General features: G+C 50.0%; 2 protein-coding genes across 2 annotated transcripts; one reads left to right on the top strand and one right to left on the bottom strand.

Annotated features, from left to right (window-relative positions):
- Nucleotides 1-252: 252 nt before the first annotated feature.
- MYOZ3 (myozenin 3) lies at nucleotides 253-6,039 on the top strand. The gene is made up of 6 exons (XM_064724797.1): nucleotides 253-308; nucleotides 493-656; nucleotides 903-977; nucleotides 1,080-1,227; nucleotides 1,501-1,672; nucleotides 4,068-6,039. Exons 2-6 carry the CDS (start codon nucleotides 528-530, stop codon nucleotides 4,228-4,230), a joined length of 687 nt encoding a protein of 228 aa, XP_064580867.1. The 5' UTR covers nucleotides 253-308; nucleotides 493-527; the 3' UTR covers nucleotides 4,231-6,039.
- RBM22 (RNA binding motif protein 22) lies at nucleotides 5,964-13,462 on the bottom strand. The gene is made up of 11 exons (XM_064724796.1): nucleotides 13,332-13,462; nucleotides 12,525-12,578; nucleotides 11,595-11,624; nucleotides 10,408-10,540; nucleotides 10,048-10,148; nucleotides 9,712-9,884; nucleotides 8,989-9,189; nucleotides 8,340-8,504; nucleotides 7,844-7,932; nucleotides 7,208-7,339; nucleotides 5,964-6,537 (listed from the first exon to the last, which is right to left on the bottom strand). The coding sequence occupies exons 1-11, from the start codon at nucleotides 13,383-13,385 to the stop codon at nucleotides 6,407-6,409; spliced, it is 1,263 nt and encodes a 420-aa protein (XP_064580866.1). The 5' UTR covers nucleotides 13,386-13,462; the 3' UTR covers nucleotides 5,964-6,406.
- Nucleotides 13,463-14,262: the final 800 nt, after the last annotated feature.

Genomic DNA, 14,262 nt, shown 5'->3' with positions numbered 1-14,262 from the left:
AGGAGAGATACTCAGCTGAATCCTAGCACCTCTCTGGGGCATGCCTGGGGCTGACATGTTGCCATGTTTGGTGTCACTCCTGGAGTGCCTTTCTCTTCCAGCCTGACAGGATCCATCCCCCTCGCCCAGAGCTGCCCCAGGAGCACGGCAGCAGGTGATGGCCATCATGAGACAAGGCCCTGAAGATGGTAAGGGGGTGCAGGTGTGTCACCAGCCCCAGGACAGTGCTGCCCTCCCTGCCTAGGGGCCAGACCCAGCTCTGGTTGAGGCCACTTGCCCTGTTTTTGCTGGAACAGTTCATGCACAGGGTGGGAGAGGCTGCTTGAACCTCTGTAGCTCCCTGGCAATTCCTCACACTGAGGAAATGCCAGTCCCTGGTGTGGGCAAACGGCCCAGCCACAAAACAGAGACCCCAAGGAGGGGACACACGGTCTGTGCTGCCTTGGGGGTCCCCAACCGTGCAGCATCCTCAGTTGTAGCTGTGCTCTCCAGCCTCCTCAGAGCCCCAGCTGGACCTGGGGAAGAAGATGAGCACAACACAGGACCTGATGATCGAGGAGCTCTCCCTGCCCAACAACCGCGGCTCCCGGCTCTTCCAGCAGCGCCAGAAGCGCGTGCAGCGCTTTGTCTTTGAGCACCCCAGCGGCTCCAGGCAGGTGGGTCTGAGGCCAGCCCTTCCCTGGCCCTTGCAGCCTTTCCAGGGAAGGAATTCCTGATTCCTGCCAGGGTCAGTGGTCTCTCTGCAGGGCAGCCATGGTTGGCTGACTGCTATGCAGATGTGAGGGGGTAGGAGAGATGTCCTGGTGGGCTGGGCATGGAGATGGGCAAACATGGGGTTCAACATCCAGCAAAGAGGGGGATGGTGCTGATCCCCCTCTGTACCCACTGACTGTCTCCTGCAGCTCCCAGGGCAAGGGGCAGGCGGCTCCCACCACCCAGGGAAAGGTGGTCCAGAAGGAACAGTGAATGAGCACATGGTGAGTAGATGGAGGAAGCTCTGAGGTGCTTTCAAGCACCCTCTGAGTCCCAAATGGGGCAGGGGGAGCTCCCCCTGTGCCTGTTAACTCTCCCCTCCACAGGCAGGTGAGAATACTGGGGGCCAGGAGAATTATCACTCTGAGCTCCACGTAGCAGCATCACCCCAAGGTGGCCCCCCACAAGTACCCAAGAAGTCAGAGAAGGTCCTGCACATGAGCAAAGTGCTGAACCCCAGTGCCCTGGCCCCAGGTAAGTCAAAGCTTTCTGCACCTGAACTCAGCTCTGCTGTGATCCCAGCAACATGGGGCTGGAGGCAGTGAGCTGCTGCTTGCTCAGGGGTCTGCCCAGCCCTCCCCCAGAGATTCTATGTGTACAAATATGTATGTATAGACACAGAAACATATATATGTTATAGATACTCATTCCTGCCCCAATAACAGGCCGTGGCCATGCAGAGGCCGGGCTGTTCCCAGCCCCCTGGCTCTGGCCCCAGCACCCACACTGTGTCTCTCCCCTGCACAGGGTACTCCAGCCCCCTCAAAGAGATCCCCCATGAGAAGTTCAATGCCACTGCCATCCCCAAGGGCTACCGGTCCCCGTGGCAGGAGCTCTTTGGTGACAGGGACAATGCTGTGTACAGCAAGAACCCGCCGCCCATGAGACCCCCTCCGTGGGACTTCAGGAGCTTCAACAGGTAACAGGGGCTGACACCACCAGCCACAACAGGAGCACCCACCATCCTGCCAGGGAAATGCAACCATTGATGTCCTCTTTATACCCCAGAGGGGCTCAGGATGCTCTTTTCCTACTCAGGAGCTCCTCTGTGGTTCCCTGCTGCCTCCAGCAGCTCTGCCCTAGATCTCCTCTCAGCTCCACTACTGGGCTCACACAGCCTTCAGCAGCTTGATCTCACTGGGTAACGTCAGGGATGAAATTTGGGAGGACCAATTCTTACAAACATGGCCCTGGAGTAGGAATCACTCCAGTTCCCAGCTGGGCTCAGCTCTGGGCTTCATGGAGGAATGACACAGTGCCAAGTCTCTTTCCTAATTTCCTTAAGGTATTCAAGCAGCTGCTGGAAGCAGTGGGGGTGTAAGGTTAATCTTCCCACAGAGTGCTAAGAGGTCACCAGATTCCTTCCAAACACCTGCTGGAGCCCAAAGCCTCCAGGCCAGGGCAAGCTCCCTGCCCTGTGGCTGCTTCTGGGGGAGCACAGCTGGTGCCCCCTCACACCCCCAAATTACACTGGGGTCAAGAGTGGGACCCTAGAGCAAAGGCTGCCAAGACAGATCTCCTTTCTGGAAAGGAGTTTAGTGGGGTCCAGGAGATCTGCTGGCAGCAAAGCATCAGCAGCCCATGGCAGAACAAGGAGAACTGAAGTTTTAAGCTGAACATCATCCCAGGGAATCAGCAAAAAGAGTCCTGTCTGTCCTCCTCCCTGAAAGCCTCTGTGATGAGGATGGAATTACATTGGCTTTGGTGGCCTGGCCAAAGTCACCTTCCAGTAGCCAAGTTCCCACTGGAGTTTCCCCCTGGGACACAGCACTGGTCTCCAGCAGCCCATGTGCCAACAGCAGCAGCAGCTCCCCAGGGCTGGATTTGAGGCATGCTGTGCTTTCAGCACTTGGCAGAAGGGGCTGTGAGGGACCACAACCCCTCCTTGTGGGAAAAGCCATCCCAAAGGGCAGAGATGAGCCTGGCCACCACCGTCCCTTTGCTGCTCTCCTCCCCCTCAGCCCTGGGGCTTTGCCATGTGCTGTCCTTGAGGAGTTAGAGCCAAGGAGGGGCTGCAGGGGGAGGACAAGGAGCTGCTGCAGACACTTGGCTCTTTTCTTTCAACATTTAGCCATGTTTCTGCCTCAGGATTTATTTATGAACAGGGACTGAAGCAAGGGCATGTTTCTGAATAATACTCTACCCTGTACCATTTCTCCCCTCTCACACACTGCCTTTCTATTTTAAGTCTTCAACTGTAATTTAATACAGATGGATGCTAATTTAACTCCAAGCCTCTTGCCACCTCCTCTAATTCTTCAGTGAGGCAGGAAGATTCAGAAAGCGAATCTGCTTTTAACTGGGCTTTTCACAATTTTCCAAGCTTTTAAATCACTTCTCAGTTCAAATACCAAGCCACAGACAAACAAACTTTTTGGAACAAGCTGGCTATCGAAAAGCCAGTGGTCTTGCCTAAGGCTAGCTGAATCCCAGCACAGCTCTCATGGGTCACAGAGCAAGGGCAAGTCCACCATCTCCACAACAACTGCATTAAAACAGGCTGATTTATCCACAGGTAAATTCAGACTGATGCAAAAACCTGGGCCAACTTGCTAAGATGCGCTGCTTTAAGAGAGAGTGAAAACCGAGCTTTGACAAAGACTCTTTTCCCAAAAGAAAGTTCCTAGAACAAACTTGTCTCATTTGCCTTTCCCCTCTTATTGCAAAACAGTGCCACGTTATTCATGTTCTAGCTGTGCTTCCCAAAGCAAACATTCCCAGTTTTGCCTCACTGATAACTCAGCCCCCATGTGCTGCTCCAAAACCAACATTCTTGGCTTTTTGGGGGCTGGCACACTCTTCCCCAGTCCCTTTCCACATTTCTCCAGAAAGAGATGACAGCTCTTGCCCCCACACTGCTCCTCCTGTTAGTCATTGTTCAGGAGGAGTGGTCCCAAAAGGCAGGATGGAGGAAGGGCCAAGAGAGCTGCATGTGCAGGTGTGATCCAGAGCTGTGTCAGCCCCAGCCCTGTGCAGGACACAGGAGCTGCAGATGAGGCACTCTCAAGACCAGGGGTTTGTCACTGTCACTGGTCTGAGTCTAAGCCCTTCCATGTGCAGAACACTTCCACCAACACCCAGGCATCAAACCCCACTCTTCAGGCTTCAGTTGAGGTGGGCTCTGTACCAGAGAACCACCCCAGTGGGCTGGCAGGGCTCTAACAGTGTCCTGGGGAGGAAGAGGAGGCTTAGGCAATGCAACAGGCATTGCTACATTGTGCTGGGCTCAGTAAATCCAAACTTATTTTTTCTAACCCCTTCACAACATGGCCAGCCTCTCCTTGTGACCAAGTGTGCTTCTCCTTGTGCTGCAGGACCCCAGCCCCGTTTGACAGGGCGTTGGTTGGTGAGCTGTTCTCCCTGCCCACCGTGGAGCTGGATAACCTGAGTGTGCTGGAGGTGATTTCCCACAGGCCCAACTTCAACAGGGTGGCCCAAGGCTGGGTGCGGATCCTGCCGGAGAGCGAAGAGCTGTAGGACGTGTTCCCTTCCCCAAGGCCACGGATGGTTCCCTCACTGGACTCAGACACGCTCACAGGGGAGGGAGGGAGGGCAGGAATCCTCCATGTAAGCTCAGCTGGTGGGCTTGGGTTGTCATCTTTGAGTGGGGTTTGAATGAGCTCGAGTGTGGGACCATTCTGAGCTCCCCTTGCAGTCAGTGCCAAGCCAACCAGCCAAGCCCTCGCTGTTAATCCAGCAGATCCCTGCAAGCTCCCATAGAGCCTGTCCTCTCCCCTGCCTCATGGAAAACAGCAGCACCACCAACTGCAACACACCAAAGCTGCCTCACTGCATCCTCACTGGCACGCGAGACCTGCTCGCACACCTGGTGCTTTTGCAGAGAAATTCCATCTTCAGGACAGCTCTGCATCTGTCATTCCAGTCAGGATGCAGAGAGGAGGTGATAATGGAAGGGCAGCAATAAAACAAGTTACTTGAGGCATTGGCATGTTTAAAGCAGCTACCTTGAGCTTGGCTGGACAACAACAACAAATGTTTACCAATACAGCACAGCCATGATAGAGGGGAGAGGAATGCTGGGAGTTGGAAACTTGTGCTCTGTTTTCCAGAAGCTACTGGCTAGCACTTGGCAGCTATTTCCCCTTCCTTCTGCTCTTTGCATGCCTCGCTTGAACATCTAATCCAGGCTCTCTGAGTGACTTATGACAGATTTGCTTCATGTAGTTGGTCAATGATCAGGCTCTGCAGAACCACAGCAGTGTGAGGATGTGCCAGGGTGTTCTGGTAACTTCCACACCAGTGGGAAGGAAAAGCAGCAAGGCTGTGCCTCCAGAGATGTGGAAATCAGCATTGAGGATCCAACTACACCAACATTTCCAGCAGTGACACACAGTGGGACATGCAGCTAACAACAGCCTACAGTCACCAGAATACCTGGGGAACCCCATTCACAAAAACCTCTGACTCAACACAGGCTTCCTTCAATTGCTTTTGTCAGGTTCTTAACATTACCCTTTCTTATACTCCCAAAAGCACCAGGATAAAAGTTCCTTTTTCCACCACTGTGGTTAAATGGGGCAAGTAAACGTTGTGCTAAAATTGCAGTTAGCAGCTGCCTCATTTGTGAAGTTTGTAACACTGTGCAGAGCAAACCCCACGCAGGGATTCTGCTGCCACAACATATCATTCAGGTGGGAAGCTTTCATTACTCAGTTTCCCACAGAAGCAGGAGGGGGCAAGCAAACAGAAAGAAAAATGGTTTGTTCCTTAGAAACAATAAATCTATGATGTTCAACTGCTGCTCTGTTCCAATTCCATTTCTCTCCTCTTTGTCCAGCATCTGCAGAATCTAGGCACCCTGGGTTACTGGCTGGTTACTGGAAATAATAAATAAATTGGGATGATGTGAAGCCTCCTGCATGCCAAATCTGTCACAGCACTCACAGGTCCTGGCTACAGACACTCTGGACCAGAACAGTGCAAATGCCACAGCCTCTCCCATCCACCAGCATGTCCAACACATTCTGGGTGAGCTCTCCCCTGACAGAAGCAGAACTAATTAACCACACCCAAAGCCCAGCTCTTTCTCCAGAGAAAACTAGCCTGTGGTGCCACAAGTTCTACTCCTCCTCTGCTTTGTTTTCTTGTCTTTTTTTAACCAAGAAGTCAGGAAAAAGGAGGGAGGAAAATTCTGTATAGTGGTAAGGCCAAGCCATGGGTTTGGCAGATCTGATGAACTCGTTTTTCAACTCTTATTCAGTCCTGGTTTAATACCTCATTAGAATAATACATCATTAGTTACCTGACAGAAAAGTCTCTGGTTACATTTTTACAGTCCATAACATTCCAACTGAGGATATCAAATGGCTTGAAAAGGGTTTGGTTTTGTTTTTCCAGAAGTTTATTTCAAAAGTGTGCCAATGGGATACACAGCTAACACTGTAATTCTGGTACCCCAGACCCACAGACCCCTGACAGCCCTTCTGTCTGTCCCCCACCCACCCCCCACACTAATAGAAAGACCTGGGACATATCAAGAACCCGATTATAAGTGGAGACACGGAGCTGAGCTTGCCCTGTGGCTGCAAGCAGGGAAATAAGGCATCTCTAGCTCACCCACAGCTCAACATATGGTGCTACCATGGTAACTAGAAAATAACATTGACTTCAAGGATGAGGGTGGCAGGACGTGCTAGGGGCTGCTGTGCTTTCCTGCGTGGGCACCCATCCTCTGGGGATCCTGGGATGGGTAGTGGATGGGGCCTGGGGCTCTCATGAAGGGAGGTGGGGGCCCCATGGCGTGGAACATGTGTGGTCCAAAACCTGCAGAAACAAAAGTTGGCAGCTTCAGGCAAAGCAAAAGAAAACCTGATGTATGTGTACTGCTGCTTCAAAGGGCTGACACCACAGCTGGCTGACAGCTGTGCCCACAAAGGTGCACATCTCCCCAAACTCCTGCCCCTCTTTTCAGTACAACTAGGGCCAATCCCTACCCAACACACATCCTTACAAATAAAAGCTGATGGGGGGACTGGGCAGGTGTCTGTAATAGCCATCTAAATGTTTCCTACTCAAACACAGAGCAGAGCAAATGCATCTGTGAGAGTCCAAAATTCCATTAAAAAGAAAAAAAGTATCTCTGGATAGATATTTGGAGAGCCAAGGACAGGCCAGCATTCAACCATCTGCAAAATTACCCTTTGAAGTCTGGGTTAATGTGGCATTTACACAGCCAGCAAAAGCACTGAGTAGGTCTCAGTACCAGTAACCAACGTGCCTAGGAATTTGCAAGCAAATACCAACCACAACAGGCAGCTCAGTTCAATTAAACTGTGCTGACAGCTCAGTTTAGCTCATCCGTTTACACTGTGTGATCAGGGATGAGGAAAATCAGCTCAGGGCATGCATCCCTAGTGCAGCATGGCCTGGCAGGGAGGAAGAGACTGTCTAACACTGAATTTCACACCCCCTCTGGAGGGGGAGGCACAGGTACCTGGAGGCGGCGGTGGAGCGATGCCAGGAGGGGGTGGCAGGGCAATGTTCACCACGGCTGAAGGGCCACTTGGAGGTAGATTGAAGTAATTTGCAGAAGCCTCCTCTTCTGCAGCTGGAGGAGGGGGGAGGGCTGCAGAAAAAGTACACGTGGTTATGGAAAATCTCTCAGGCAAGACAAGCAGAGGTGTCTGCCTTCAGAGATGGAGCACAACCCACGCTTCCACAAAGGCAAACTGTTGTTACTATTTCGTGTATGAACTAGAGTGAGAAGCTGAACTGCCCTGAAACTCCAGTCACCAATTTCCTTCATCTGAAACCAGTTTTGCTTTGTCCATCATACAACATTCACCAAACACTGAAAGCGTGGGTTGCAAGTATCTGTGAGCTAAGGAAGTTGAACTCAGCTTTAACTTTTCACTCATCACATAAAGAACTCTCTTTTCATCAAGGATCTGCTCCTAGACAAAGCTCATCTCCCATCCAGCTGGATGTGCTGCAAACCTCCTGTAACTGCTCTGGGCTCACCACAGCCTCTACCATCCTGAACTGTCACTGCTCCTGAAGTTTAACAGCAGTCTCACTGGTGGAAGTGGGTCACCATTAAGTGTTTCAGGGATGAATACAACTCCCTTACCTCCAGGAAGTCCTGGAACGGGCTCCAGCTTTATCCCCGATTCTGTAGTGCCTTCCTTGTCCTTTTCTTTTCCTCTTGCTGCCTGGGACCTGAAAAACAGACAAAAGTTTGAGAACAAAGATGAGAAAGGCAGGATAAGGAGATATTTACACCACAGTGACTTCACATTATCTATTCCAGATCCATTTCTTCAGGCTAAAGATGAGAAACTCACAGAACATCAGACAGATGGTACCAAGTTTGCGAACAGTGTTTACAGGAGATGGACTAGGAGCAAAGCTACCGAAACTCATCCATAATCCTCAGCCAAGAAATCCCTTATGCTGTTTGTGTCATTTCCAAGCCAGATCCCATTGTAAAAATAAAACCAAAATGCAAGAGGACCCCAACTATTTACTAAACAAGTATCAACTTCTGCATAATAATCCTGGTGGTCAAGACTGTAAACTGAGAAAAGAACTTACAAATCCTCAGGGCTTCACCCCCAAACATTTACCTTCCCCATTTGACGTTGAGCCTGCGGCCGTTGATGATGAGTTTGTTGAAGGATTTCTCAGCAGCCACCTCTGCAGCCTGCCTGGTGGCAAACTGGATGAAAGCACATTGCTGCCTCTGCACCACCGTGATCGTCCGGATCTCCCCAAACTGGTAGAAGTGATTTCTGTATGGGACAAAAAAAATTATTACGATTCCCCACTCCTCCTACTCGCAGGGTATAGAGCAGGTGAGATAGGCATGCACAGAAACTTTCTCTTCTCCATTTCCAGTTCAAACTAATCATTAGAAATCAATAATCAATCAGTTAATCATAATTAGCCCTCCATGCAATTATGGAGCAATTAAAGCGGTGCAGCAGCTTCTCTCAGTAGCTAGCTAGAGGATACAGGACCTCCTTGTAAATAGGGTTACACAGTATCCCCAACAGCACAAAGGGATGACTCATCTTTAAAGAGATACATTTTAATCAAAGCATTTGAAATGTGCCTGCCTGTTCTCCAACAAGCTGGCACTCCTCTGCACTTGCCCACCAACCAGTTCCCCATTAAAAAAACGTGAAATCCAGATTTATTTTTGTTCCTCACTTGAAGAGTCATTATCAAAGCGTCAAACAAAAAGGCAAGGTCAATACAAATTCACCAACACACCTGAGATCTGATTCAGTGATGGTATCTCCAAGCCCTCCAACATACAGTGTAGTAATAGTCTTGTCTTCAGGAGGATCTAGACGAGGCATGGTTGATGCTCGTTTCAGAAGTTTGTCAGCCACAGGATCATTAATTCCATAGTAACGATCCTTGATGTTCTGGTCAGCCAGAGGATCATCTGGATCTGTTGGTTTCTCATGTCTAAGGTTCAGCAAACAAAGCACTTTATAACATCAGGGATGACTGAATGGATTAAAATTACTGTAGCTGCCAGTTTCCCTTCTCAAAGCCTCGGGTCAATTATATCCTTAACCCTGTCCACATAAACATGCCAAAATGGAACAAAGCCCTGAAGACTTCAGCTGCAGCCAGGACTGCGTCAAGCTCTGAATGAATGGTGCTTCTGACAGCTCAGCACTCAGCACTACAAAACACAAGAGCTGGGTTTGAAACAGCCTCTTGTTCAAATACAAAGATCTCTGCTTGAGGGGACTGACGCCACAAAGGGGAAAAATTGACTATACAAGAGAAGAGCTGCAGTCACTGCTTTGGCAAAGGACACAGCCAACTTCTCACAAACCAACTTGCCACCACAGAGATTCATTTGCTGGCACTGAATGCAAGTGTTGCCCTGACCCAAATCACTGTAGTGTCTCCTGCCCCTCCCTCTCCAAGGGAAGCTGCATCTGGTGTAGAGATGGACTGTCCAAGCTGTGTCTGTACCTGTAGGGACACTCCTCTCCTCTCTTGCACTCTCCTTTCACCCAGAAGGAACAGATGTGAGGACGGTTGCGTTTGTAGTATGGAGTGGTTCGGGCCAGCTTCAGCAGCATGTCACTGGTAGAAGTAGCTTTTCCTAGTGCACCAACTGGTCTGGTGCCATCAGAATTGGCTATCTAAAAGCAGGCAGAACACAAATAATTGTGTGTATATCAGCACCGAACATTAATGCACAGAATCAGAGCAAGCAAGTGGTTTTAAGAGAAGCTAGATCACTGCTGCCCTTCCCTCCCCACACACAGGCACACAAAAACCATGATCATGGCTGGCTACACTCACCTCTCGCTCCATGTTCTGGGTGTAGTATTCTTTGTTGACATCAGATTTTGGCATTTCATCCTTAAGGGAGAGTCCTGCATCCCGGACTTGGATAGGCAAACCTAAATTGGAACAAAAAAACCCCAACCAATCCATATGAAGAACAAGCTGAAAGAGCAGAAACAGTGATTTCTGTAACCTGCAGTGACCAGAGGTAAATAATCTGCTGCTCAGGGAAACCACTGGGCCCTTGAACCTCTGAAGAGACAAGACCTGCTCATCCCAAACACTGTGCAGTGCCAATTACATGCACACATTTAAAGTGATTCCACCATGTCAGAGGGCAGCTCCCTGTCCTGGAGGAGGTTTTTGGGTACACACCATACTCCAGGTCGAGCAGGCAGGTCTGACAGACATTCTTCAGCTTGCTGCAGGTCTGGCACACTTCTGTCTTCTTGAAGCGCATCCGCACGCCGGGGCACCAGCGGAACACCGTGAAGGGCCTGGCACAAATCTGGGACACAAAGGGGACACTTGGTTCACCCTGCACACAGCTACTATCTGCTCCTGGCATGGAAACACACTCCAAACTCATCCAGCCTCTCCAAACTCATCCAGCTTCTCCAAACCATAAACACAACTTCTTGGTCCTAAAGCTAAGACTCAGAGCTCAGCAAAAACTCATTTCTAATTGGGGTTTTACTTTGACAGGAGTAAGTGTTAGGGAAGCTGTTTTTCTTTTTGGTTGCTGTTGTTCTTTTTATTTATTGCATTTATTTATTTATTTAAATGCAGATCTACTCAAAGATAAATAAATTCTCTTTGATTCCAGGTGATGTCAGTGTGGAGCTTCCAGAGATGAATTACAATGATGGGCACATCAGGCACCAGCACAGCAGCAACCTGCAGGAGGTTATGAGAGCTTTGGTGCAGAAGAATGATGTTCCCTCTTATCTCATGGAATGATGCATTTGCTTCCTCTGCAGGTACAGCTTGAGCTCATAATACAATCTCAATATGTGCAGACTCCAAATTATACCTTTTCTCTACCTCAGATGAAAACTGATAAAAGGGCAAAAACCTCCTTTAATTTCCCTCAGTCCAGGCAGCTCTGAGTATTTTTTGCTCTTGGAAATAATTGTGGCTTATTTCTTGGACAGCCAACACAAATCACCAAATAGCATGAATAACATTCACAGTAAAACCCAAACTCCAGGTATTTTGCACTTCTCAGTAAAAACAACCAACTTACAGAAGAAATCATGGATCATTTAAAATGCTGCAATAACTTCACACATAGTACAACAGTATTTGCAAAACCTCATTCTAATAAACATGAAGATTTTTTTACACAGACTCAGGATTTGCTCAATAATTTTACTATTTTAGAACTGACTCTGTCTAACAAGCACAGTAGACCGACCTAAAAATTTAAGTAGTTACATAAATATTTTAAGTTAACCCAGATAAGCACTCTTCTGAAGCTGACAGGTTTTTAATCATTAAAATGGATTGTTCCTAGATCTGCACCAATTTTCACAATCTTTCTTCAAAACACACAAACATACCTTGCATTCTTTTCCATATTTTTCTTTGGTCTGAAATATAGAAAAATAAAAATGAAACATATCATTGACATGATAACACAGTAGCTTTTTTCATATTTAGGCTGCATTTAGACTCACTCATCACTATGTATTTGGCTTACACCTTGGAAAGTCAACAGGACAAAAAATATAAATCTTAAATACTCTCAATACATTTTTGGTTTAGAAACTTTCATTGAAAACAGAATACTTTAAGTCCCACCTCCTGTACTGATGAAAGGTGAAAATAAAAAGGAGCATTATCAGCTCTTTTTAAGGAAAGATGATGTTACATTAAATAACCCATGGAAACAAACAGCTTTTGAAATATCCCCTATAGTAGCATTAGGGTTCTGTTTCATAAGAACAAGCCAATCTCTCTGAGAAAATTTGTGGAACATGAATGTGAAGGAGATAATGTCAATGTAGGTCATGGGCAATCAGGCCAGGCAGAGAAATGCAACAGAACATGGACTGACTCACCCTGCACAGAGCAAACCCAGGAAAACAAACAGGAATTTAAACTACCTTCATAAGTCACCTTTAACTTAATTTTAGAGGTGCATGTTTGTCACATTTTAGAAACTGCACTAATTAGAATTTGAGCAGCTCACTGTCATGTTGGAGCTTGCCAATACTAAAATTTCATTTTCTACCATTTTCTGCACTCCAGACACTGGAGTGGATCATCTTCTCTCCTTTGTGATTGATTTGTTCTTAAATCACACCCCTAACTGTGATATTACACACCAACAACAGCTGAACCAGATGCTGTTGTGCAGAACCAGCTGTTCAGCAGTGTGTGTTCACTTCAGCACCTCCTCCTGTACCCAGCCCTATTTCAGGCCCCAAACCCAGTTTTAGGGCCAGCACAGAGGGAGGGAAGGGCTGCAGGGCCCAACAAGCACCTACCATCCGAATGTAGGGATTTTCTCCAAGACACGTCTGGCACAGGATAGGGAAATCCTGAACGGAGCAAAAAGAAAATCGGGAATTGTTAACAAGCTCTGCCTCCACAACAGCATTGAAGTCACACTATGAAAAATTATCTAGCTTAACTCAACAGATGATTAAAAGATGCAGATGGATTAGGAGACACTGGGAGAGCTGCAAGCCACGACCCAGGCCCAAATTACTACAGAATCATAATCTGGTCGCTATTGGAGCTTAGAGTAAAAGTTAGAATAATCAAGTAAAAATCGTATTCTTGAGATGTGAACCTGTCAGTGCCCGGACTGCAGCAGGCGACACCGCCCCCGTTATCCCTCAGCAGCGACTGTCTGCACTGGGCCCACTCTGGGGAGGCTTCAGCAGGAAGGGACGCGGCCAGGGGCACCCGACGGGCCCAGCTCAGCCCCGCAGCCCCTCAGGGCGGCGCGGGGGAAGGAGCGGCGGGCAGCTCGCTCCCTTTGGGCCGCGGGGAGAGCCGGGGAACGCGGCGGCACAGCCCCAGCCGCAGCTGGCGGGTCCCCAGGGAGGGTGGCGGGTCCCTATGGCAGGTGGCGGGTCCCAGGGATGGCAGCGGGTCCCCAGGGATAGCAGCGGGTCCCCAGGGACAGCAGCGGGTCCCCATGGCGGGTCCCAGCCCCGGGGCCGCCTCCCTGCACCCCGCCCGCCTCGCGGCCTTGCCGCCCCCCGCGCTCCCGCGGCGCAGCCGAGCCCGCCGGCCCAGGCCCGCCCCTCCCGGCTGGCCCGGCCCCTCGCGGCCGCCCCGCTCACCGCATCCTCCCAGTTCTGCCGGTTGTAAGTGTTGGAGCCCAGCGATGTGGACATGGCGGCCCCGCTCCGCTGCCGGCAGGCGGCGGCCGGAAGTGACGCCACTTCCACCAGCGCCGTGACGGAAAAGGCGGGCTGCGGCAGCGGTGACGTCACAGCGGCAGGGGGCGCTCCAGGCACGGCTGAACGGGCGAGACCACGAAAAAATGAAGGGGGGGAGCACGGGGACGAGACCATTGGGAACGGACGGGGGAGCTCCGCCTTTTGTTTTGTTTAAATAATGATTGTTTTGGAATAAGAGGCAGCGCACAGAATCCGAGAGCCACGTGTGGTTTATTGAAGGTCACTACACAACGTCAAGCACAAGGCAACAGGCGCCTGTCGGGGAGCAGGGACAGAGGCAGGGACACGGCAATTCCTTTCCTATGGCCTACAGCACCTGCGGGGAGGGGAGAGCAGCTCGCGGAGCTCAGAGCGCCACAGCCCAGTGCACCTTTTGTTTGAAGTGAGAAGAGCCCAGGTCACGTTGCCTGCAGCAAACCCCAGGCACAGCTCCAGGCCTGGGTCCTGGGAGGTCTTTCTGTGGTGGTGTCCAAGTGCAGCAGCTGCTTTGGCTACTGAACAGGAGAAGTTGTGGCCAGAGGTGAAGTGCTTTATCCGGACAGGGAAAGCCACAGCAGGCACTAGCACTACACATTAACTACTAACTACAAGTCTCAAACTCATGCTGTACATCTGTGTGTCACCTACACAGAGCTGTAAACGTGATGCCTCGCTGCTTTGAGACCCGCTGCAGGAGCAGGGCTGTGAGCTGTGAGCCCCCAGCACACCACAGCAGGCTCCTTGAGCTAAGGGAGATGTTTTGGGGTGCTGCATCACCCCCTCAGGGAGCAGGCAGCCTCATCCTGCCCCTCCATGCAGAGGATTGGCAGAG

This window comes from Zonotrichia leucophrys, chromosome 13 (assembly GCF_028769735.1).
Source record: "Zonotrichia leucophrys gambelii isolate GWCS_2022_RI chromosome 13, RI_Zleu_2.0, whole genome shotgun sequence".
NCBI classification, from domain to species: domain Eukaryota; kingdom Metazoa; phylum Chordata; class Aves; order Passeriformes; family Passerellidae; genus Zonotrichia; species Zonotrichia leucophrys.
Note: the sequence above shows the minus strand (reverse complement) of the source record. Positions and strands in the feature narration are given on the sequence as shown.